The following is a 23909-nucleotide window of genomic DNA, read 5'->3' on the forward strand; positions in this document are numbered from 1 at the left end:
TATTAAATACTAGAATGCATGCTTTAAAGTCTGTAAGTTACATAACACAACAAAATAGAAGCATCTCAAAGTTTATTTATTTATTTATTTATTTATATTTTAAGTTCTGGGGTAATACCTGGCAGAGCTTAGGACTTAACCCTAGCTCTGCACTTAGCAATGACCCCTGACAGTGCTCAGGAAATCATATTGGATGCCAGGGACAGAACCCGGGCCAGCTGCATGCAAGGCAAATGCCCTCCCCGCTGTACCATCACTCTGGCTCCACAAAGACAAGTCAACCAGAAAAGAAAATGAAAACCCAGGAAATCTGTATAACTAAAAAGACCAAGGAATGGAGAAAAATCAATAAAGGGGGATCTCTTTATTACAATTTATCAAATAATAGCATAATGCTGTTATTAAAAATGGAAATAAAATTTTTATTTTTGGTATCTTGTGTTTTGCACTTAAAATTTTTCAATCATGTTGACAATTTTCAGAACTTGCTTTTTGTTATCCAAAGTTTTCCTGCAACCTGTATCGTCCACCATTCAAAGCACAATTTAAGTGTAAACTATCCAACAGATTAAAGACAAAGAATTTTCAAAGAAAAGAATAAAAACAAAATATATTAAGCATAATTTAAATATTTCTGCTGATTCAGAAGGCATGTACCTCAAGATCATACTGTGCCATTTTCCTCATGCTGTGTTTTAGTTAAGTGCTTATGACAAAATTCTGACTAGTGAAATATTGGTCATAAAAATATTTTTCACATATAGCGCACAGCATCAAAATGACTACAGATATAACATGGGAATTTTGATGTGGATGTTTGTACTAACCTGAGGACAAATTTATTCTAAGAAAACAAAATATTAAAAGTGAGTACTGATAGCACATTTAGTAATGCTTTCTTTTTTTAAGTGACCACATGGCATTTGAGCCTAATAAAAGAACATAAAACTTTAAAAAGCATTTCAAAAACATCGTTACAACAGAACTACCTTACATTTGAGAAGACAGGAAAGTCACATCCAAGTGTTGAATAGTACTGGACTCTTTCAAAGCCATTACCATGAAGGGCTTTCAGTCCACCTTTACATAGAGGAACTAAGAAAGAGGACTTAAATCTTTGTGCTTGCAGGAAAAGGTTAAAATGATATCACTCTCACAGATACACAGCAACCAGTCAATACTGACCACTGAAAAAGTATTTTTATTATCCTGGCAACCACAACAAGAAAGCTCCATCTGAAGTAGTCAGACGCAGCTGGCTTCTAACTACTGAACCACAGGGAAAAAATGTTTAACTTAAAAAAAAAAAAAAGTGACATCTGACAATAACTGAATCACTGTACCTTCTAGACACAACCTTAAATCTTGGTTTTGCTGTACAGACTTGGTACTTGGATTCAGCTGATGGATTTAAAAAAAAGTTTCTGTATTCAAACATATCTACAGAATGTTAATATAAAATGTGTGAATATATACATTAATATACACTCATACACACAGACGCGCATACTCACGTATCTAAACACCGGCACTTAAATCACATCCCTATTTCTCACTAAAGTCTCAAAGTGACTCCTTTGTCACTTGAAGACCGGCTTAGATGCAATAAGGCTGCAACATATGGCTAAAGAGATCAAGCAGAAGCACCCACACTCAAGATGGATTAAATTGTTCCTCCCATGATTTGTGACAGTAGTAACACCGTTTATATAACGTTATCTCAATAACTTAGAATTCAGAGTACAAAACCAGTGTCAAACATGACTCCCTCACTGCTGAAACGACACTTCCTTGATTCTACTTGCACTGACAAGAGGGCACATCAAACTGGGCCACAGTGAACTGTACAGATGGTCTTTACTCTTAATCTAAACAAACATGTGTCAAAACATTCTGAAATGCTGCATCCTTCGACTTCTTCATCTTTTCAATTGCCCGATGCAGGTCCTGTTGTTGCACAGGCCGAATTTCATCTTCATCGTGGCTAAAACGCAAACAAAAATCACCAAATATTTCAATCACTTTAGAATAACAATATATTTCTCCTTTAAATGTTTTACCAATAGTAAAAAGCAAAATCTTCCCACCTATGTCCCCAAAGAAATTCAAACTACAGGGTTCATCTGAATTACTTTATTACCCTGTGTATGCGAAACTTTATAAGCTTTGCCTGTTGAGCTAAGAATATGAGACACTAGTTCAATCCCCAACTCCAATCAATCAAAGCTTCATTATAAGGCTTTATAAAAGCTAAGATGGCAGGTGATAAACATTAGAGCAGTGGCAATTATAAATCAAATGCTATACAATTATAGAATATTACCATAGGGTCAGCAAGTTTAGTGTCACTTAATCTAAATGGATCTACAACTCCAAAAAGGAATCAAAAGTTATTCACATGAAAACTGGGGGCACAGAAAGGTACTCCGGGCATTATTTCGGGAGGTCCATGCCATGCCAGAATCAAACCTGGTTGTCAACATAAAAAAGCACATGCTCAACCTGTTGAACTCTGCCCTGATGAAAAATCTTTAGTCTATCAGGGTTGCATTACTCCAGTTCACTAGTAACCTTGCTGTTATTACAGGTTGATAAAAAAAATAAAATTTAGTTTCTTGAGACTATAGCAACACAGTGGGTAGGACAATGGAATACTATGCAGCTGTTAGGAAAAATGAAGTCATGAAATTTGCTTATACGTGGAGATTATGCCGAATGAAATGAGTCAGAGGGATAAATAGAATAATCTCATATATGGGATATAAAGAAAATAAGAGATAGTGTGGGGATAATATTCAGAAACAACAGAGATGAGAATGTATACGTGAGTAAGAGAGAGAATGCTGTTCCAGAGGCAGGCGGGGGAGAATGGGAGGAAGGGAAGAGGGCATGAAGGAGGATGAGAGGCAAACTTGTTGGTGGCAGAAAATGTGAAGGTTGTACACTGTATGACTATAACTCAATCATGAACAACTTTATCTGTGAAAAGAACCTGTAGTATGAACAACTTTGTAACCATGGTGTTTGAATAAAAATAATAAAAAAATAAAATTATTTTCAGTTAAAAAGAAAATAGTGGCGAGGCCAGAGCGGTGGAGCAGCAGTAGGGCGTTTGCCTTACAAGGGGCTGACCAAGGAGGGACTGCAGTTTGATTCCCTGGCGTCCCATACGATCCCCCAAGTCAGAAGCGATTTCTGAGCACATAGTCAGGAGTAACCAATCCAACAAGAGTAATTCCTAAGCTAAAAGCCAGGAGTAAGGCCTGAGATTTAATAGAAGTGGCCCACAAATCAACAAATAAAACAACAACAAAACTTATTTCTTGGGGCTGAAGAGTAGAGAAATGGGTTCTTGCCAGTGTGCTGGGACCAAACTAGGTTTGATCCAAGTACCTATATGGTACCCCCCACCCCCAAGCCCTTCCAGGAAGGAAACTCATGCATAGAGCCAGGAATGAGCCCTAAGCACAACTGGATGTGGCCCTCAACCCAAACCAAAAAGCTCTGATTTCTCAAAAGTTGATCATAGGGAAAAAAAAAAAAGTTCATCATAGTCTGAAATTGGCTTCAAGTAAGATTTTCGAGTGACACTTCGTGTTTTGTTTAATAAATATGTCTTTTAATGAGAACAGAAGTTTAGGCCCTAGGAGGCTCCTGCAACATATGCATCATTTCTGGGAAGCCAGGCACTCATTTCCATGGGAAATTAAATGTAAAAGAACCCTGGATTCCTAGTAAATGAAGAGTAATCTTACTATTGTAACTTTCTGTGACTTGGTATCAGGTTTCTAGTAAAAATTTGATTGTTTATTTATTATCTTACTTTTCATTCCAGACCATTCCTAACCCATTGGGGGAAGGGGAGGAAATAGTGTTAGAATTATTACTTCTATTTCATTTTCATTCATAAGCAAAATTGTTACGATAAAATAAACCTAAAAGCTTTACAATATCTCAGCATTAGCGATCAACTCTAAATACACAAACCTTTCTTCTGATGCAGAATTGACATACTCCCTCACACAGAGGAGAGCAGCATCACGACACATCTCTTTGAGATCACTTCCCGAAAACCCATCAGTTTCCTGGGCAACTTCCAACAAATCCACGTGTCTGTCCACCTTAAAACAATATAAAACATGCCTTAAAAAACACACACCAGGGGCTCGGAGAGATAGCACAGCGTCATTTGCCTTGCAAACAGCCGATCCAGGACCAAAGGTGGTTGGTTCGAATCCCGGTGTCCCATATGGTCCCCCGTGCCTGCCAGGAGCTATTTCTGAGCAGACAGCCAGGAGTAACCCCTGAGCAATGCCGGGTGTGACCCAAAAAACAAAACAAAACAAAAAAACAAACAAACAAAAAAAAAAAAAACACACACACACCAGGGCCTGGAGAGATAGCACAGCGGCGTTTGCCTTGCAAGCAGCCTATCCAGGACCAAAGGTGGTTGGTTCGAATCCCGGTGTCCCATATGGTCCCCCGTGCCTGCCAGGAGCTATTTCTGAGCAGACAGCCAGGAGTAACCCCTGAGCACCGCCGGGTGTGGCCCAAAAACCAAAACCAAAAACAAAAAAAAACACACACACCACATGTGTATATATGTGTATGTATGTAAAATACACATATGCTGGGAAATGCACTTATTAGAATTTAAAAATATTAACATATGGAAACAGCAACTGCAGCCCAGCAGTAGAATCATTCACAAACACTTTCAGGGCCTGACAGAGTACAAAAGGTAGAAAAAGGTAGGGTAAGGCTTTGCACACAGGCTGACCAGGGTTAAATCCCAGTCCTCCATATGGTCCCCTAAATCCCACTGGAGTGATCCCTGAGTACAGACCAGGAAAAGGCCCTGGCTACTGCCAAGTGTGGTCCAAAATTAAAAACAAAATACAAACAACCCAAATCTAAACTCCCACCAAAAAATAATGCAATGATATTCAAAAAAATAAAAATAAAAAATCCAGGGGCTGGAGAGGTGGCGCCAGAGGTAAAACGTCTGCCTTGCAAGTGCTAGCCTAGGATGGACCATGGTTTGATTCCCCTGGCATCCCAAAGGGTCCCCCCAAGCCAAAAATGATTTCTGGGTGTGTAGCCAGGAGTAACCCCTGAGAATCATGGGGTGTCTGGGTGTGGCCCAAAAACAAAAAACAAACAAAAAAACATTATGAATATGAGCCGAGTGGTAGGACAGCGAGTAGCACGTTTGCCTTGTACGTGGCCAACTCGGGTTCAATCCCAGGCATCCCATATTGTCCCCCAAGCTGCCATTAGTGATTTCTCAGCACAGAGCCAGGAGTAACCCCTGAGCGCCATTGTGTGTGGCCCAAAACGCCCCCCAAAAACAATGTCTGAGACCCCATAACGAATACCTTTGTAATTTCACAGTGACCAAATAAAAGATAAAATAAAAATATAAATGTTTATTTTGTAACAAAGTACAACACTGATGTTAGGATTTTTAATCTGCAAAAAAGATTGTTTTTGATTAGTTCAAGTATACTATTTCTCTTTAAAAATAATTTATGAGGGACAGGAGCTATAGCACAGTGGTAGGGTGTTTTTGTCTTGCTAGCGCCAACCTGGGATGGACCCAGTTCAACCCTCCCAGCCTCCCATATGGTCCCCCGAGCCTGCTAGGAGCTATTTCTGAGCACAGAGCCAGGAGTAACCTGAGTGCCGCTGGGTGTGGCCCCAAAACCACACACAAAAATATTATTTTATGAGCACAAATGTGATATTTTCAGAATGGGTTGAAGTGTAATCTATTACTTACATTTTCATTTTTCAAGATAAGTTTGAGGATTGCTTCTCTTTGCTTTAGAGCCTAAAAGAAAAAGATAATATCTAGGTTAGCATTAACAAAAACTAAAAGGATCAACTTGTTTTCCCATTTTGTTCTTCTTCACTTGTAAGTTACTAAGTAATAGCTACAGGAATGGTAGAAATTCAGGTCATGGAAACTACTGGCTAAAGCAAAGGTCTAGAGAACCAAAACTAATGCCCCTTTTCCAGGAAAAAAAATTGTTCACGCAGTAACTCCTTAGAAATCTTTTTTGCGAGGCCGGAGAGATAGCATGGAGGTAAGGCATTTGCCTTTCATGCAGAAGGTCATCGGTTCGAATCCCAACGTCCCATATGGTCCCCCGTGCCTGCCAGGAGCAATTTCTGAGCTTGGAGCCAGGAATAACCCCTGAGCACTGCAGGGTGTGACCCAAAAACCAACAAAAAAAAAAAAAAAAAAAAAAATAATTAAAAAAAAAAAAAAAAAAAGAGGGGCCGGAGAGATAGCATGGAGGTAAGGCGTTTGCCTTTCATGCAGGAGGTCATCGGTTCGAATCCCGGCGCCCCATATGGTCCCCTGTGCCTGCCAGGAGCAATTTCTGAGCCTGGAGCCAGGAATAACCCCTGAGCACTGCCAGGTGTGACCCAAAAACCAAAAAAAAAAAAAAAAGAAAAGAAAAAGAAAAAAAAAAAGAAATCTTTTTTGCATTAAGGAATCAAACAGAAAGCTCCCTCCCTCAATAGCACTTAAGGCTACTATACTCTGGCTAGTATTCCAGCCACTGCCACCATGTGGCATCACCTACTCTGGGAAATAAGCACTAGTCACTTATAGTTGTCTTGCTCCTTTTTCTTCTGAATTCCCAGCACCTACAAGCACAATGTCTAGAGGCTATCATGACCTTATAGATTTCTTAAATGAGTATTTAGATAAAACGAATTAAATTACATTGAAGGGAAACATATAAGTAGCACTGTTCTTCAAGAAGAAGAAAAAAGAGAATGGATGAACGATAAAGGTGGGGGGGGCAGGTAAGTTTCCCTACCCTATTCCTTTTTCCCTATCATAAAAATAAACGGCATTCAAAAATTTATTTCGCTCAGCCAAAGAGATGTTCCAGGAGTTTTTGATGCACTGACTTGCTTTACCTCTGCCTTTCACACAGATCACCTTGGTTCAAACCCCAGTAGCATGTATGGTCAGTCCCATGAGCACAGAACAAGTAGTAAGTCCAGGATTAAGCTCTCAACACCACCAGGTATGACCCATCCTGTCTCCCACCCCAAATCATTCCCTATTAAAAAATCACAGGTAGAGGCCAAAGTGATTAACGCAGCAGTAGTGCATTTGCCTTGCATGCAGTCAACTCAGAACAGATCCAGGTTTGGTCCCCAGAATCTCATTTGGTCCCCTGAGCCTGTCAGGAATAGTTTCTGAGTGCAGAGCCAGAAGCACTCCTGAGCACTGTTGGGTGTGGCCCAAAAACCAAAAGAAAAAAAATGCAGCCTCAAGGCCAAGGGAAGATAATACAGCATGGGGGGCACCCTTACCTTGCAAAGGGCTGACCCAGGTTTGATCCCCAAAACCACCAGGAGCAATCCCTGAGCACTGTTGAGCTTGGCCCAAACCCCCACCCCCAAAAAAACCACAGGCAAAGACCTATGATAAAAGATGATTATGTAACTGTTCACCTACCGGCTGATTGATATGAAATCTTGTGGGCATTCTTCTCATAATAGCTGAGTCAAGATCCTGAGGACGGTTAGTAGCTCCCATCACTATAACCTATGCCAAGAAAACACAAGGTAAAAACTAAATTTACCGATTGCATTCTTTTTTTTTAAACTGTATTATAGTTTAGGTAATGTGTTTACAATGGTAGAATTTGTAGTCTTCATATAGTTAGTAAGCTCACATCATCAACCTCAAAGCACCCAATAACTCCCCCAGTTCTGTGTCATCTCAGTCCACCCACTGCCCGCCATTCTGATGCGATTACTAGGACTTATAAGATATAAAAATTTTTTAAAAATTTAAATTAAATCTCCTATAAGAAATATCATTTTAATGCCAGAGAGAGTATAGGTAGGTGTCAAGGCAGGCAGACAACCTTGGTTTGATCCCAGCACCACAAATGGTTCTCCAAGAACCACCAGGTTTGACTCCTGAGCATTGAGTTAGGAGTAGACCCTGAGCATTAGCAGATGTGGTTCAACCCTCTCAACCCCAGAAGAAATTATTTTAACCAAATATTATTAAATATTTAATTACAAAAATCACTGCTACTCTGAAAGTTCATAACATTTCAAAGAACTAAAATTTCTATTTAAAACGATGTTTAAAAGATACAGTAGCTGTATCTTTTACAGTTGCTGTGGAAGCTCAGCAGGTAGGGTGTTTGCCTTGCACCCAGTCCATCTTCTGGCATCCCACACTGTCTCTGAGTATGCCAGGAGTGCTGCTAGGTTTGGCCCCTCCCCTCCAAAACAAGTTTTAAAAGATTGCATTTGCAACAGAGAACTGCTCAGCTACAGACTGAGAAACTAAAAGTCGTTTATATTATATATTGAGAATATAAGAAGAATAAGGAAAGTATCCTTTTCCCTGACTCTGAGGATTCTGATTGTAGCAATTAAAAAAAGGACTTTCTCTCAAGAGTTCACTTTACCTGAGGATGCTAGCAACACCATGTAAGTAATTTTATTGTGCTTTGGATATATACCCCTCAGTGCTTGGAGGATCTCACTGTGCCAGGTACTGAACCCAGAGCAGAGGCACGTGCAAAAAAAATCATATACTTCAACCCTTTGGAGTAACCTCTGATTCTGCATCAAGTGAAACCTTAATGATTAATAAAAGTTTAAACAATCAAATTTTCAGCCAGGGCTACACTCTTCTTGGCAGAGAAACAGATCAGCTCCTTTACCAAGCTCCAAAAGAAAAAAATGGCCACTAACTTCCCAGGCAGCTGGTCCAAGCTCACACCTCTGGGTTTTTCTCAGAACCGGTGGGGGCAGATTTTCCTTTCTGCCTGAAGCCACATCAACCCAACGCCTCACTGGATATGTTTGAACAGAAAACCACTCAACTTTACATGTAACCATATCAAACTTCCAAGCCACCAAATTAGTTCTGGATCTGTAGATAATAATACCTCATAGCCATGTCAGCCAGTAGCATCACCAAATTAGTTCTGGATCTGTAGATAACAATACCTCATAGCCATGTCAGCCAGTAGCATCACAGGAAATCTCATAAGAAAGTTACATCGTATTTTACCAAGCTCAGTGAATCTTAACTAGGGGTAGTGAACAAGTTCGATACAAAGAGCCAAAATTTTAAACTGTAAGAGTCAGAAAGCCACACCATGCAATGACCTGCCAAAACAGACAAACACTCACACAAAAGCATCTAATTTTAACAATAATCTATTGAACGCATATTGCATTTTGCCATTTTGAGAGAGGGTAAAAATCCTCAGTGATGGTGAGGGTGTGCTGAGTCCTCCACACAAAGAACTAACGGCAGATGTGACCCAACATGTGACACCCGGGTCCCCAAGCTCGCTGGCCCGTACAGTTGTTTCAGAGGGATGGGAGCCGGGACTATGTGCTCGGAGATCTCTCCTCAGAGGTCCCTCCTCAGAAGCAGCAGAACAAAATCCAAACTTGGCAAAGAGCCACAGTATACAAAAGAATGATAAGAGGCAAAGAGCCGTATTCATTTTGGCCAGGAGCCGCATGCGTGTTCGCCACCCGATCTAAACATTTACACAGAAGGCTCAAGTAGCACCAATCTCAAGCCAGGAAATCTGTTTGTGCCTGCAAAGGACAGGCTTAGGGTAGTGGGTGGGAAACTTGGGACACTGTAAAATGTAGAAATGAAAATATAAATACAAACAAAACAAAGATAAAAGCACTCTTTCTGAAGGATTTCACTATTGTTCACATTTCTGAATGACCTGTGATAGCGGATATCTGCCATCGCAAATGAAACAGGTGTTACACTAATAGAAACGTTCATTTCACTAGTACCTTTTTTCTAAATAAAAGTCTTAGATTTTTGAAATAATTTAAAAACTAAATTCTGCACTGATGGTGGGAATGTTGTACTGGTGAAGGGAGGTTTTCTTTTTATGACTGAACCCCAACTATAAACATATTTGTTATCATGGTGCTTAAATAAAGATATTATTTAAAAAAAGAAAAGGAAAGGAAAGGAAAGCTAAATTCTGAACATGTTGAAAGGTGTTCCAAATCTTATATTCTGCTTCCACACTTTGCATGTAATGATAGTCAAGAGTCAAATTATTTTCGATTAACTATGAAAGGTTGCCACCTAGAGGGAAAAAATATAAATACAAATACAAATAGAAAAGTTACTTTGAAAATGTTACTTTCAGTGCAGCACATATACTAAAATTGGAACGATACAGAGAAGATTAGCATGGCCCCTGCACAAGGATGATACGCAAATTCGTGAAGCGTTCCATATTTTTTGCAAACTCAAGAGTGAAAAAAAAGGGGCCGGGCGGTGGCGCTGGAGGTAAGGTGCCTGCCTTGCCTGCGCTAGCCTAGGACGGACCGCGGTTCGATCCCCCGGCGTCCCATATGGTCCCCCAAGCCAGGAGCGACTTCTGAGCGCATAGCCAGGAGTAACCCCTGAGCGTCACCGGGTGTGGCCCAAAAACCAAAAAAAAAAAAAAAAAAAAAGTGAAAAAAAAAAAAGAAAATGTTACTTTCAAAGTAAAATCCAAAAAATTATTTAGCTTTTATGTATGTATGTATGTATGTATGTATGTATGTATGTATGTATTTATGTATGTATTTATTTATTTTTGGATTCTTGGCAATGCTCAGGGCTAATTCCTGACATTTAGGAATCACTCCTGGCAATTCTCAGACCAAAAGGAATGCCAGGGACTGGAATGCCAGGGACTGAATCTGGGTCAGCTAAGTGCAAGGCAAACATTCTACTGGCCATGCTATCTATCGCTCCAGCCCCAGTAAAATCCAATTTTGCATTTGGATTTGCAATGGGCTTACAATCACAGTGTTAATACTGTTTTTCTTCACTGACTTCTGACATTCTATAAAACTTGTTGTCAAATGTAAGATGATAAGTCTTGGTGTCTAAGAAGATTAATAATTTTAATAAGATAAAGAGTGAATATAAAGAGTATCTTGTGAGTATATTGTACTGCAAGACAAATTCAAATTAATATGGAAGATAGCTGAAGACTGACTATATTCTTAGGCAGTAGAGAAAATAAAAGACTTTTAAAGCAATTCCTACAAGAAACTGAAAAACAAATCGAGAAACACTGTAGGAAAAGCAACAGACCAAAACAAAATCAAATAAAAACCCACTATCTGGGCAACACACACATACTGCAGATCCTGCTCCTCAACACCCCACTTTCATCATTGCCAAGTACAACTCATGCCAGGGATGGTGAAATCAACAGCAACAAAAAGGAAAGAGCGAAAATTCCAGAAAGGGAAATAAAATCCTACAATTTAGGTTGAAAAAAAATCTACATAAACCTAGCACACCAGGGTCTAACAAATAAATACAGGATATAAATGATATTCCTGATGTTTAAAAAATAAAGTTTATCACTAGGTATTCTAAATATTGGCTGAACAGGATATAGGCCCTTTATACATCTCAACTGTAGTATTACAGAGTTAATATTTAAAATGAGGGGCCAGAGAGTGGTAGGGCATTTGCTTTACACACAGCTGACCAGGACGAACCTGGGTTCAATTCCCGACATCCCATATGGACCCTCGAGCATGCCAGGAAGGACTTCTGAGCACAGAGCCAGGAGTAACCTGAGTGCCGATGGGTGTGGCCCAAAAACAAACAAACAAAACAATGAAAATGAAAAGCAACAGTATTTAAGCAGTACAATTAATGTACCGTTTAGGTATTTAAGACTTACAAATCTTTATAAAATGGTGGGAGAGGAACTCAAGCGACAGTTCTGTGGGTTGGGTGCTTGCCTAGCATGAGGCCAACCTGGGATTGATCCCCTACATCCCATATGATGGTTCCCCCAAATTTGTCAGGAGTGATTCCTGAGTGTAGAGCAGGAATGACCCATAAGCACCACTAGGTGTAGCCCCAAAAATAAAGAAAATGATCTATAAAGATTAAGGTACTTGTCTTATACACATACTTGTCTTATACACAGTCGATTCCAGTTTAATCCCCAGCACCATACATAGTTCCTCAGAAACAGCGTGGTATGATTCTGAGCACAGGAGTAAGCTCTGAAGCACATTAAGCTGTGGCCCAAGACCCACAAACATGCCCTGCCCGCCCCCCCCCCAACATTTTTTTAAATGAAGTATGAAGTTTAACTTGTAAAAGATCTTTTTTTACATGATGGCCAGAGAGATAATACAGCAGATAAGGCACTTGCTTTGCATGCAGCTGATTCAAGTTCAATCCCCAGCACCTTATATGGTCACCTGAGCCTCAGCAGTAAGAACAAAACAAGGAGTAAATCCTGAGCACCAAGGACTGTGTTCCCAACCCAGTCATTTTACATTTAAAAAAGACCTAGGTGGGGGATATCACTCAGTGTATGTACTTGCCTTGCAAGGAAAGGCCTTAGATCTGAACCTCAGCAATTCCCAAGTTAAAATAAAGAAACACCAGAGATGAGGCTGGAGAGATAGTACAGCAGGTAGAATGCTTTCCTTGCACAAGTCCAATGCAGGTTTGATCCTCAGCATCCCATATGGTTGAATAACTCCTGAGCATGCCAGGTGTGGCCCCAAAACAAACATTAAAAAAATGGGCACAGAGATAGTATACTTACTAAGCAAAGTACCTGCCTTGCACATGGTCAACTAGAGTTTAATCCCCAGTAGCACAAATGGTCTATCCCTGTTCCCCTCCACCACCACTAGGAATAATCACTGAGTTGGGGTGGCCCCTAAATCCATAAAGGTCATGTAGAAAAAAACAGAGAAAAAACATAGTTTAGGGGCTGGAGAAACAGCACAGTGGTAAGGCGTTTGCTTTGCATGCAGTGGCTTGAATCCCAACATCCCAACATATGGTCCCCTGAGGCAGGAGCGATTTCTGAGCGCATAGCCAGGAGTAACCCCAGAGCGCTGCCAGGTGTGACCCAAAAACAAAACAAAAACAAACAAAAAAAACATAGTTTAAATTTTCCTACTCTAGAATGATTATCAATGTGAGACAGATTTTCAAGTCCTATGGCAACAAAACATGAAAACAGGCTGAAAAAAAGAGTATTCAGCAGTCACAGTACTTGCCCTGTATGCTGAGGATCTGAGTTTGATCACCAGGACTCCATATAGTTCCCTGAGGCCTTCAAGGAACAATCCCTGAGCACAGACCAGGAGTAAACTCTGAGCACTGCTGGTTGTGGCCCCCAAAAAATACCAACTTAAAAGCACAGGAAAATCAATTATGAAAAAATTAAAATATAACAACTGCAAAAAATAGTAAAGAAACTACAGCAAAGCACACAATAAAATTGTCTGACCACATATAACCTGAGGCTCTAATCATAGAAAAGGGTGTGCCTTGAGGAGCGACAGCAGAGGCAGATTGTTTGCCTTGCAACAGCTGATCCAGGAAGGATCTTGGTTCGATCCCCAGCATCCCATATGGTCCCCTGAAACAGGAGCGATTTCTGAGCGCATAGCCAGGAGTAACCCCTGAGCATAGAAATTTAACAGTCAACCTCAGGTCTTGCATAGATAAATTATGACAAAAGCATAAATATAAATAAGATACAGCCACTGGACACTACAAGGAAATGACATTCTGTAAGGAAATATTCCAGGGACCGGAGAGATAGCACGGTGGCGTTTGCCCTGCAAGCAGCCGACCCAGGACCTAAGGTGGTTGGTTCGAATCCTGGCATCCCATATGGTCCCCTGTGCCTGCCAGGAGCGATTTCTGAACAGATAGCCAGGAGTAACCCCTGAGCACCACCAGGAGTGGCCCAAAAACAACAAAAACAAACAAACAAACAAACAAACAAACAAAAAGAATGAAAATATTCCAAAGGGGCCTGAGTGATATAGCACAGCAGTAGGGCATTTGCTTTGCACGTGGCTGACCCAATTTCAATCCTTGGCATCCCATATAGTCCCCAAGCCTGCCAAGAGCGATTTCTGAGGGCAGAACCAGAAGTAACCCCTGAGCACTGCCAAGTATGACCCCAAAACAAAACAAAAAAACACACAAAAATAAGGCAAAAAAAAAAAAAAAAAAAAGAAAGAAAATACTCCAAAGAGTAGCAATACTTGAAATAATGGTTAATGAAGCCAAAGAGAATACAGCTGGTAAAGGTGCTTGCCTTGCATGAAGTCTATCTGAAATCAATCCTTGGCATTCCATGCAGTTCTCTGATCACCCCCAGAAAGTAATCCCTGAGCCAGGGATAAGCTCTGAGTACTGCTGGGTATGGCCCCTCAAAAATGAAAACTTCCATAGACCAAGTAGCTTTAGCTTGATTTCCCCTTTTCATAGGATTCATTTCAAGCATTTAGATAACCTAACTTACATTTTGTTAAATATGAAACAAATAAAAATATTAGCCCAGAGGTCCTCAAAGTTTTTAAACAGGGGGACGGACAGCTCACTGTCACTCAAACTGTTGGAGGGCCAGACTCGAGTTAAAAACAAAACAAAACTATGAACAGTGGCCCACAAGCTATAGTTTGAGGACTAAGGTTGAGATTGAGAGGAGGAACAAGAGACAGAGAGGAGGGGAGTTAGAGACCAGCTAGTTGGCTGCTAAGCAGGACAGAAAATGGCAGCAAAAACACCCAGCAGGCCAGATAAATGTCCTCCACGGGCCACATGTGGCCGCCCACAGGCCATAGTTTGTGTGAACGAATTTTCTGTGAACAGCAGCTATTTGAGGCAGGTTTCTCTACATACCTGGCAGCTATGATCTGTATCCAACCCATCCCAAAGACTCATAAACTGAGCTTTCATCATGGCTGTGGCTTCATGGTCAGAACTTGAACGGTTTCGTAGAAAGGAGTCTAAAAGGGAAAAGACCCTTAACCTTAGAAATTAATCACGAATACTGGCTCAATAAAACTTATTACTTTATCAAAAATCAACAACTGCAGGATGATTACAAGAAAAAAGTTTCAACTGTATCCTTTTCACACTTTACTCTGAAATAATAGCAATTAGCTAAACTAAAATATAAATCTAGGGGCTGGAGAGATAGCATGGAGGTAATGCATTTGCCTTTCATGCAGGTTGTCATTGGTTCGAATCCCAGTATCCCATATGGTCCCCTGAGCCTGCCAGGAGCGATTTCTGAGCAAAGAGCCAGGAATCACCCCTGAGTGCTACCAGGTGTGACCCAAAAACCAAAAAAAAAAAAAAAAAAAAAAAAAAACCAATATATATAAATCTAAAAGAAAGCCATTAGATAAAACAAGATAAACCAGAACAAGGTCAGAATCTAACAGAAACAAAATATTATTTATTTATTTATTTATTTTGATTTTTAGGTCACACCCAGACGTTACTCAGGGAGTGCTCAGGGGTTACTCTTGGCTCTACACTCAGAAATCACTCCTGGCAGGATTGGGGGACCATATGAGATGCCCGGATTCAAACCACTATCTTTCTGCATGCAAGGCAAATGCCTAACCTCCATGCTATCTCTCCAGCCCCCCAGAAACAAAATAGATTTGACAGCAAAAAAATATCTGGGAAGATAATGGGATTACAGCTTCAAAATACTAAAGAAAAGCAATGAATAACATTTAACAGTGAGTATAAAATTAATTCATTTTTCATTTTTTCGTTTGTTTTTTGAGGCCACACCTGGCGGGCGCTCAGGGGTTATTACTGGCTCTGTGTCCAGAAATCGCTCCTGGCTCAGGGACCATAAGGGATGCCGGGGATCAAACCAGCATCTGTCCTGAGTCAGCCGCATGTAAGGCAAACGCCCTGCCGCTGTGCTACCACTCTGGCCCCTAGAATTATTTCATTTTTTTCAGAGACAGAATTCACTCAATCATTCTTGATCTTTGTGAGACTTTGGTAAGAAGGAAATTAAATTCAAAAACAAGAAATACACAAGAAGCAACACTGAGTAAAAAAATCTTCCAGCTGACATAGATTTCTTATGCATAGGCAGAATTAAAAAAATATGGAGTCCAAATTAAGAACAAAAATGTTAACAATGGGGCCGGAGAGATAGCACAGGGGCGTTTGCCTTGCAAGCAAACGACCCGGGACCTAAGGTGGTTGGTTCAAATCCCGGCATCCCATATGGTCCCCCGTGCCTGCCAGGAGCTATTTCTGAGCAGATAGCCAGGAGTAACCCCTGAGCACCACCAGGTATGGCCCAAAAACAAACAAAAAAAAAAAAAACCCAGAAAAATAATAAAGCCCTTCAATTTACAATGGGAGGTTACTTTCTTATAGGTTTATTTTGTCAATTCTGTAAGCTAAAAATGTAATTTAATATACTTAACCTATCACATTTCAACTTACCCTACTCTCTTAAATTCTGCTCAGAATTCCCTATCATTCTACAGTACGGCAAAATGACCTAACACAAATTCTACTTTATAATAAAATATTAAATATTTCAGGTAATCAACTGAATACTCAAAATATACTACTTCAAAACTCAAAGCACGCTTGTTACAAAAAAAATTACTCTTTAAAATTTTTACTTTATTTTATCATAAAAATTGAAAAATCCTAAACTGAACAATCATAATTCATCTGTATATACCTACTATAAACCTAAAGCAAGGAAAAGGGACTAAAAAATTAAAGTGGGGAAGGGGGTGTAATAATAGTGTCTGTTGGGCCCGGAGAGATAGCACAGCGGCATTTGCCTTGCAAGCAGCCGATCCAGGACCAAAGGTGGTTGGTTCGAATCCCAGTGTCCCATATGCCAGGAGCTATTTCTGAGCAGACAGCCAGGAGTGACCCCTGAGCACTGCTGGGTGTGGCCCAAAAACCAAAAACCAAAACAACAAAAAAAAAAAAATAATAATAATAATAATAATAATAATAATAATGATAATGCCTGTCTAGCAAACATGGGCTTTGAGTGATTCCAAAATTGGCATTATGACATTATGACATTCCTCTTTCAGTGTGAACATCATTTAGTGCTAAGTGTGTAATTCCAATACACCTCAAAAAAACAACAGAGAAAGGAAGGCAGAGGGGGCAGCAAAAAGTTGACAACTTTAAGAGCTACAATAAAATGATAAATACAACCATCAGAATGAAAGAAACTAAAAATTTTCCCAAATTCATAATTAACATGCCAGGAAAAACCTAACAATTGGAGTAAACTGGTGAAAAAACAAGGCAAGCAATTAACCTAAGCACTAAATATCTGTATTTAATATTTCATGTAATCATAGTATGATTAAAAGCTATTGGTTGAGGCCGGAGTGGTGGCGAAAGACAGGGCGTTTGCCTTGCACGTGGCTGACTAGGATGGACCTGGGTTCAATCCCTGGCATCCCATATAATCCCCGAGCCAGAAGCAATTTCTGAGCACGTAGCCAGGAGGAACTCCTGAGCGTCACTGAGTGTGGCCCAAAAAACAAAAACCAACCCCCACCCCCCAAAAAAAAGCTATAGGATGAACTAGAGACTAGAGACAGTATAATAGGTACGATACTTCCCTTGCTTGCAGCCAACTCAAATTTAGGTCTCTATAAAAGAAACTCACATAAAGTAGAAAACAAAGAGTAGATAATAACTATAATTATAAAAGAATCAACAGATATCAAATACAAAAAAAAAAAAAAGAACTGACAATTTATAAGCACAGAAACCCAAACGTATTTAAATGGCTAACATATAAAAAAAATGTCCAATTTACTAATAAAAAGGGAAAAAGCAAAATGAGAAGGAAAATATAGGAAAAAACTAACCTAGTTAATTTTAGGCTGAACATCTATGAAAAATATAGGAATAAAATATAGGAAAAAGCCAGCCTAAAATTAATTTTAGGCTGAACATAAGTTAAAATAAAAAAGGTATCCAAGGCCAGAGAGATAATACAGTGGACAGGGTGCTTACCTTGCATGCAGCCAAATCCGAATTCAATCCCTGGTATCATACATGATCCCCAGGGTACCACCAGGAGTAATTCCTGAGTGCAGAGCCAGGAGTCATCCCTGAGCACCACTGGGCATGGCCCCCAAACAACACATTTTAAAATCCTCACATAGGGCTGGATATTATGGGGGTCTGGTGCTTGCCAGCATGAATGTGATCCCCAGCACCCCATATGGTCCTGTGAGCATACCAGAAGTGAGACCTGAGCAGAGCCAGGAGTAAGCCATGAGCATAGTCATGGGGAGCCCTAAAATAAAAGCAAAATAACAACAAAAAAATGCTCACAGTGAACAAAACGTACCAATTTCATCTATAAAGATGATGGAAGGCTGCAACTTTATGGCAAGGGAGAAAACGGCAGCGGCTAATTTCTGAGATTCTCCATACCACTTATCGGTCAGTGTTGAAGGCTGAAGGTTAATAAATCGACAGCCTGCTTCTTTGGCGGTAGCCTTGGCAATCAAAGTTTTGCCACAGCCTGGAGGCCCATAGAGAAGAACACCTAGAAATCAAAATGAGAGTTTATTTCCTAAGAAGGCAAGATTTATAAGACAATCAACTTATTAACTCTGCACAAAAAATTTTCTCCCATATCGACTTGTACATGGTTTTTGTTTTTGTTTTTTCAGAGGGCCACATCTGGCAATACTCAGGGGTTACTCCTTAGCTCTGCACTCAGGAATTACTCCTTTCAGTGTCTGGGCAGCACTATGGGATGCCAGTGATTAAACCTGGGTCTGTCGCATGCAATGCAAATACCTTACTGCTGTACCATCACCCTGGCTACGATCAGAAAAGAAAGAAGGCACTGTCAGGGTCAGTGATGACATGTGTTTGGGATGTGTCCTTCCCTCCCTCCTTTCATGAAGAAATCCAGTTCAAAATATTAAAGACTATCATCTTGTAATTCAAATTCAAATAACTTGATCAAGGGTAGACAAATAAGCGTGTCAGAAACACAAATATTAAAGGATGGGGGACAGGGACCAAGAGGTCTCAGGTGCATTGGTGTAAAAGTAAAGAACTAAATATCCAAGCCAGAGTCAATAACAATCATGACACCTAAACTTTAACAACCAAAATTTAAAGTGGGCCCTGTTATTCTGGCAGGCTGTGTGATAGACTAGTAGAATGGAACATATTCTGGCTATATGGATGGACACTACACCAGGCAGACACTGGTGGTAGGATAGGTCCTGATACATTTTATGTCTCTCTGAAATCCAACTTTATGAAGAACTTTTTTTTTGTTTGTTTCTGGGTCACATGCGGTGACGCTCAGGGGTTATTCCCGGCTATGGGACGCCAGGGTCCTAGGTTAGCACACACAAGGCAGATGCCTTACCGCTTGCGCCACTGCTCTGGGCCCCTATGAAGAACTTTTTAAAAATCAAAACTGTCTGGGTCACCACGAGAGCACAGCAGGTAGGGCATTTGCCTAGGTTTGATTCCTGGCATCCATTTGGTCCCCGGAGCCTGCCAGGAATGATTTCTAAGTAAAGCCAGGAGTAACCCGAGTGCTGCCAGATATAGCCCAAAAACCAAAACAAAATAAATGTGTCTAATACCTCCACCTTCACAAGCTTAAAGCTCTTGCACAAGAGTCTTGAGAAACAGATAGCTTCCAAATAGACTGAGCCAAACACTGTTTTAATACTGGCCAGAACAGTGTTTTGGTTTTGGTTTTGATTTTGGTTTTTGGGCCACACCCGGCAGTGCTCAGGGGTCACTCCTGGCTGTCTGCTCAGAAATAGCTCCTGGCAGGCACGGGGGACCATATGGGACACCGGGATTCGAACCAACCACCTTTTGGTCCTGGTTTGGCTGCTTGCAAGGCAAACGCCGCTGTGCTATCTCTCCGGGCCCAGAACAGAGTTTCTTAACCATTTTCTGACCCCAGCCCCCTTCCACCTTTGTTTCCTTCCTGTGATTCTTCCTGACTTACTGGTTTGTCACCCAGTCTCAAGCTACATTTACCCTTGGCCTCCTTTAAAGACTTAGGTTTTAGAGAAAAGGACACGTGCCTTTCCAAAGAGATGATTATCTCTTCTTTAAAAAAGGAATGTAAATTATCACTCCTACTTTAATTTCCAAAGAATAAAAGCTGAATTATCAGGGGCCAGAGTGATAGTACAGCAGTAGGGCGTTAATGTGTGCACCACTTGTGCCACCACTCTGGCCCCAACATGTTGATAATTTTTAAAGAATTTCATTATTAGGGGCAGCATTGTACAGAGGGTATGTCGTGCTAGGATTACACCAAGGTCGGCCACATGCAAGGCAAGAGATTTAACTCTGGGGGCCGGAGAGATAGCACGGAGGTCAGTGGTTTGAATCCCGACATCCCATATGGTCCCCCGAGCCTGCCAGGAGCAATTTCTGAGCGCAGAACTAGAAGTAACTCCTGAGTACTGCCGGGTGTGACCCATAAACCGAAAACCAAAAAAAAAAAAAAAAAAAGAAAAAAGAAAAAAGAAAAAAAAAAAGATTTAACTCTGCACCATGTCTTTGGCCCTTGTTTCTTTTTTTTTTTTTGCAAGGCAAGCACTGCTGTGCTATCTCTCTGGGCCCGAATGATCCCTTTTCAAATACACCAGTCCTTTGCTGAGTGATACTTGGGTGCTGGAACCCCAAATCCAATCCTGGCACCAGTTCTGCCAGGATCCACTCCCAAGCACAGAAGAATCGACCCAGAACATCCTTGGATGTGGCCATAAAGGAAATGATCAATACTACAATAGCAGAATATTTCAATTCTGTCTAGATTTTTAATATTTTAGTACATATAGATTAGGGGCTGAAGAAATAGTACCAGAGGAAGGGCAACAGCACACAGCTACACTTCCAGCTTGTTTGAAGTGAGTCCCACCAAGGGACCCCTTCTGAGGTCAGAACATCCCATGAGTACTGATGGAGGTGGCCCATAGCAAGCAAATTTTATGTAAGTACAAGCTTCACCATACCTTTTGGAGGCTGCAAAAGCCTGGAATTTTCAAACAAGTGCTTCTTTTTAATAGGCAAGATGACTGTGTCTTTCAGATCTGTAATAACATCATCTAGACCTGCAATATCACTCCAAGTAACCTGGTAAAAGGCAACAATAGCAACATGCATCTTATTGCAAATATTGAACCAAAATAAAAGCATTTCCCTCAAATGACAGGTTTTAATCTGATTAAAGTTTATAATGTATTCCTTTTGTTGTGGTTTGTTTTATTTCGTTTTGGGGGACCACACCAGGTGGTACTCAGAAAGCACTCCTGGCAGGCTTGAAGGACCATATGGGAAGCTGGGGGTACAACCCAAATCAGCCACGAGCAAGGCAAATGTCCTACCTCCTGTGCTATCTCTCTGGCTCTATAAAGTATTTCTCTATAATGTATTGTTTTGTAATGTGATATGAAGTGAATGCTGTAACAGTGATTTAAAGAAAAAGAAAGATTAAGTTTTGGGACCAGAAAGATAGTACGACAGGTAGGACTCTTGCTTTGGACAGTGTCAACCTCAGGTTCAATTCCCAGCAACACATATGACAACACATATGACATATGTTCCCATCCCCTTCAAATCCTTAATAAGATCACAGAGCATACATACATGCATGTTAAGAGGGTCTACCAGATGGGCAGCAATACTCATTTCATATTCTGAAAGCTTAACATTTTTCACACCAATTTGCTTCATTAGCTTTTCTGCCTGAAAAAGAAAAAGGAAAACAAAGCAACTTACTTAAATTTGAAATTTAGATGTTGGCACTTTGAAACAGTTATCTCTAAAAACTAGGCTCACTGGTGAATAGACAACTAAGGATTTTCCCTGCGGATATTCTAGAACCTTAGATCTCATTTCCTTTTGCCTTAATAAGATAAAAAGCTAAGGATCCACAAACGCCAGGACAATTTAAACCAACTCCTAAGAAATGATTTTGCATTTCATTTTTTAACAACAGGACTGAAAAGATAAAGAATTGGCAGCATTTCCAGAACGTCAAGACAGGTTCTTGTGCAGTGTCTGACAGAAAGAGCGGACAGGAGCAGCGGAAATGATGTCTGCACTAGGCGCAAAGTATTCGTGATTATTCGCTTACCGAATATTCGCAATAAAAAAATCACATTGTAAGAAAAAAAATCACAAAAAATTGCATTAAACATTGGCATACCCCGAACGAAGTATGTTTAATGCGATTTTTATTGTGATTATTCGGTAAGCGAATAATCGTGAATACTGCAATATTTGAAGGCCAGCGCGGGCCACAAAATGTTGCACGGAGGGCTGCAAACAGCCCGTGGGCCACGAGTTTGAGACCCCTGGTCTAAACTGATTTGTACCAGGTAGAATTAGATAAAATCTCAAGATTGAAAGACCAAAGGGGGAAGAATATCCAAAAGTGAATAAAAATGAAGAGTGACAGTGCAGTGGGCAGAGAGAGCACTTAGCTTGCATAAAGCCGACCAGAGTTCAACATGGTCTCCTAAGTGCACCAGGAGTGATTCCTAAGCGCAGAGCCAGGAGTAACCCTTGCAACATTTGATGCAGCCCAGAAACAAACAAAAAGGACAATAAGAGTTTCTTTAAATTTCCTCAAAATAGGTAACCAACTTCCTTCAAATTGGCATTACGTAATTTCAAATTGTTTTGCCCTTTTTAATTCCTAGCACTAGGTCTTGAGAGAAAATAAAGTAATTCTGAATGAAAAGTATACCTGTGGGGTCAAAGGGACTAAGACGAGTTCAGCACCCCAAATGAATCCCAGAACCCACCAAGAGTGATCTCCAAGGGCAGAGTCAGGAGTCAGTCCTGAGCAATGGTTGATGTGACCCCTCCACAAAAAAAAAACAATACTAAGTACACTATAAATTGTGGTGGTCGGGGAAAGGCACACCTAGCAGTGTTAAAGATTTACTATGGTCCCTATTCAGGGATTACTCCTGACAGTGCTCCAGGAACCATACCAGACTGCATACAAGAGTTAGGACTTAATTCTTGCATATATTTTTTAGAACCGGGCAAACTAATATATGGATTCTAAAAGAACAACAAAACATTTAATTAAAAATAAAAATGATAGGGCCTTAACAATAGCACAGTGGTAAGGTGTTTGCCTTGCACGCAACCAAACCAGGATGGATCCCGGTTCGAATCCCAGCACCCCCCCATGTGGTCCCCCAAGCCTGCCAGGATCGACTTCTGAGCACAGAGCCAGGAGTAACCCCTGAGTACCACCGGGTATGGCCCAAAAATAAACAAACAAGAAAGATAGGGGCCAGAGCAATAACATAGCAGGTAGGAAGTTTGCTTTGCACACAGCTGACCTGCATTCGATCCCCCAGCACCCCGTAAGGTCCCCCAAACCTGCCAAGAGTAATTTTTGAGCAGAACCTTGAGTAACGCCCAGAGCAACCCGGTTGTGTCCCAAAATCCAAAATTAAAAATTAAAGATAAAGGGCTGGGGATGTGGCTCAGCAGTAGAGCACTTGTCTTGCATGAGACCTGGATTCAACTATCACCCAAAAACCAAAGACTTAGGGCCAGAGTGATAGAGCAGCAGGAGGACGTTTGCCTTGCACATATTACTGGTTTTTTGTTTATTTTTTGGGCCACACACCCAGTGACGCTCAGGGGTTACTCCTGGCTATGCACTCAGAAATCTCTCCTGGCCTGGGGGACCATATGGCACAAACCACGGTCTGTCCTAGGTTATTGCGTGCAAGATAAACGCCCTACTGCTTGTGCCACCGCTCCGGTCCCCTTCTTTTTTTTGATGTTATAATTTTTATGATAACATTAGTTTATATGAATATATGTGTTTTAGAAGTTCTAGTTCATACCTCTTTAAAGTATATGTTACTACACTATAACTTCAAAATAGCAATATCCCGGGACAAAGAGATAGTACATTAAATAAGTCACTTGTCTTGCATTTGACTCACCCAAGTTCAACCGATCCCTTTGAGTACTCTTAACCCATCAGGAGTGATCCTGAGCTCGGAGCCAAGAG

The 23909-nt window shown here is 40.7% G+C and overlaps 1 protein-coding gene and 1 non-coding gene across 2 annotated transcripts in view; one reads left to right on the top strand and one right to left on the bottom strand.

The window, feature by feature from the left end:
- Positions 1 to 68: 68 nt before the first annotated feature.
- ATAD1 (ATPase family AAA domain containing 1) overlaps positions 69 to 23909 on the bottom strand; it is a 42243-nt gene continuing 18402 nt past the window's right edge. Inside the window, exons 3-10 of the mRNA XM_049764665.1 lie at positions 21509 to 21607; positions 20875 to 20995; positions 18213 to 18413; positions 14729 to 14835; positions 7487 to 7576; positions 5783 to 5833; positions 3988 to 4121; positions 69 to 1984 (exon numbers count right to left, since the gene is read on the bottom strand). Coding sequence (XP_049620622.1) covers positions 1864 to 1984; positions 3988 to 4121; positions 5783 to 5833; positions 7487 to 7576; positions 14729 to 14835; positions 18213 to 18413; positions 20875 to 20995; positions 21509 to 21607 — 924 coding nt within the window. The 3' untranslated portion in view covers positions 69 to 1863. The remainder of the gene's footprint in view (positions 1985 to 3987; positions 4122 to 5782; positions 5834 to 7486; positions 7577 to 14728; positions 14836 to 18212; positions 18414 to 20874; positions 20996 to 21508; positions 21608 to 23909) is intronic.
- LOC125995304 (U6 spliceosomal RNA) lies at positions 10184 to 10289 on the top strand. The gene has a single exon (XR_007490848.1). It is a non-coding gene; the product is annotated as a U6 spliceosomal RNA (small nuclear RNA).

Source organism: Suncus etruscus, chromosome 17 (assembly GCF_024139225.1).
Source record: "Suncus etruscus isolate mSunEtr1 chromosome 17, mSunEtr1.pri.cur, whole genome shotgun sequence".
In the NCBI taxonomy this organism is placed as follows: Eukaryota; Metazoa; Chordata; class Mammalia; order Eulipotyphla; family Soricidae; genus Suncus; species Suncus etruscus.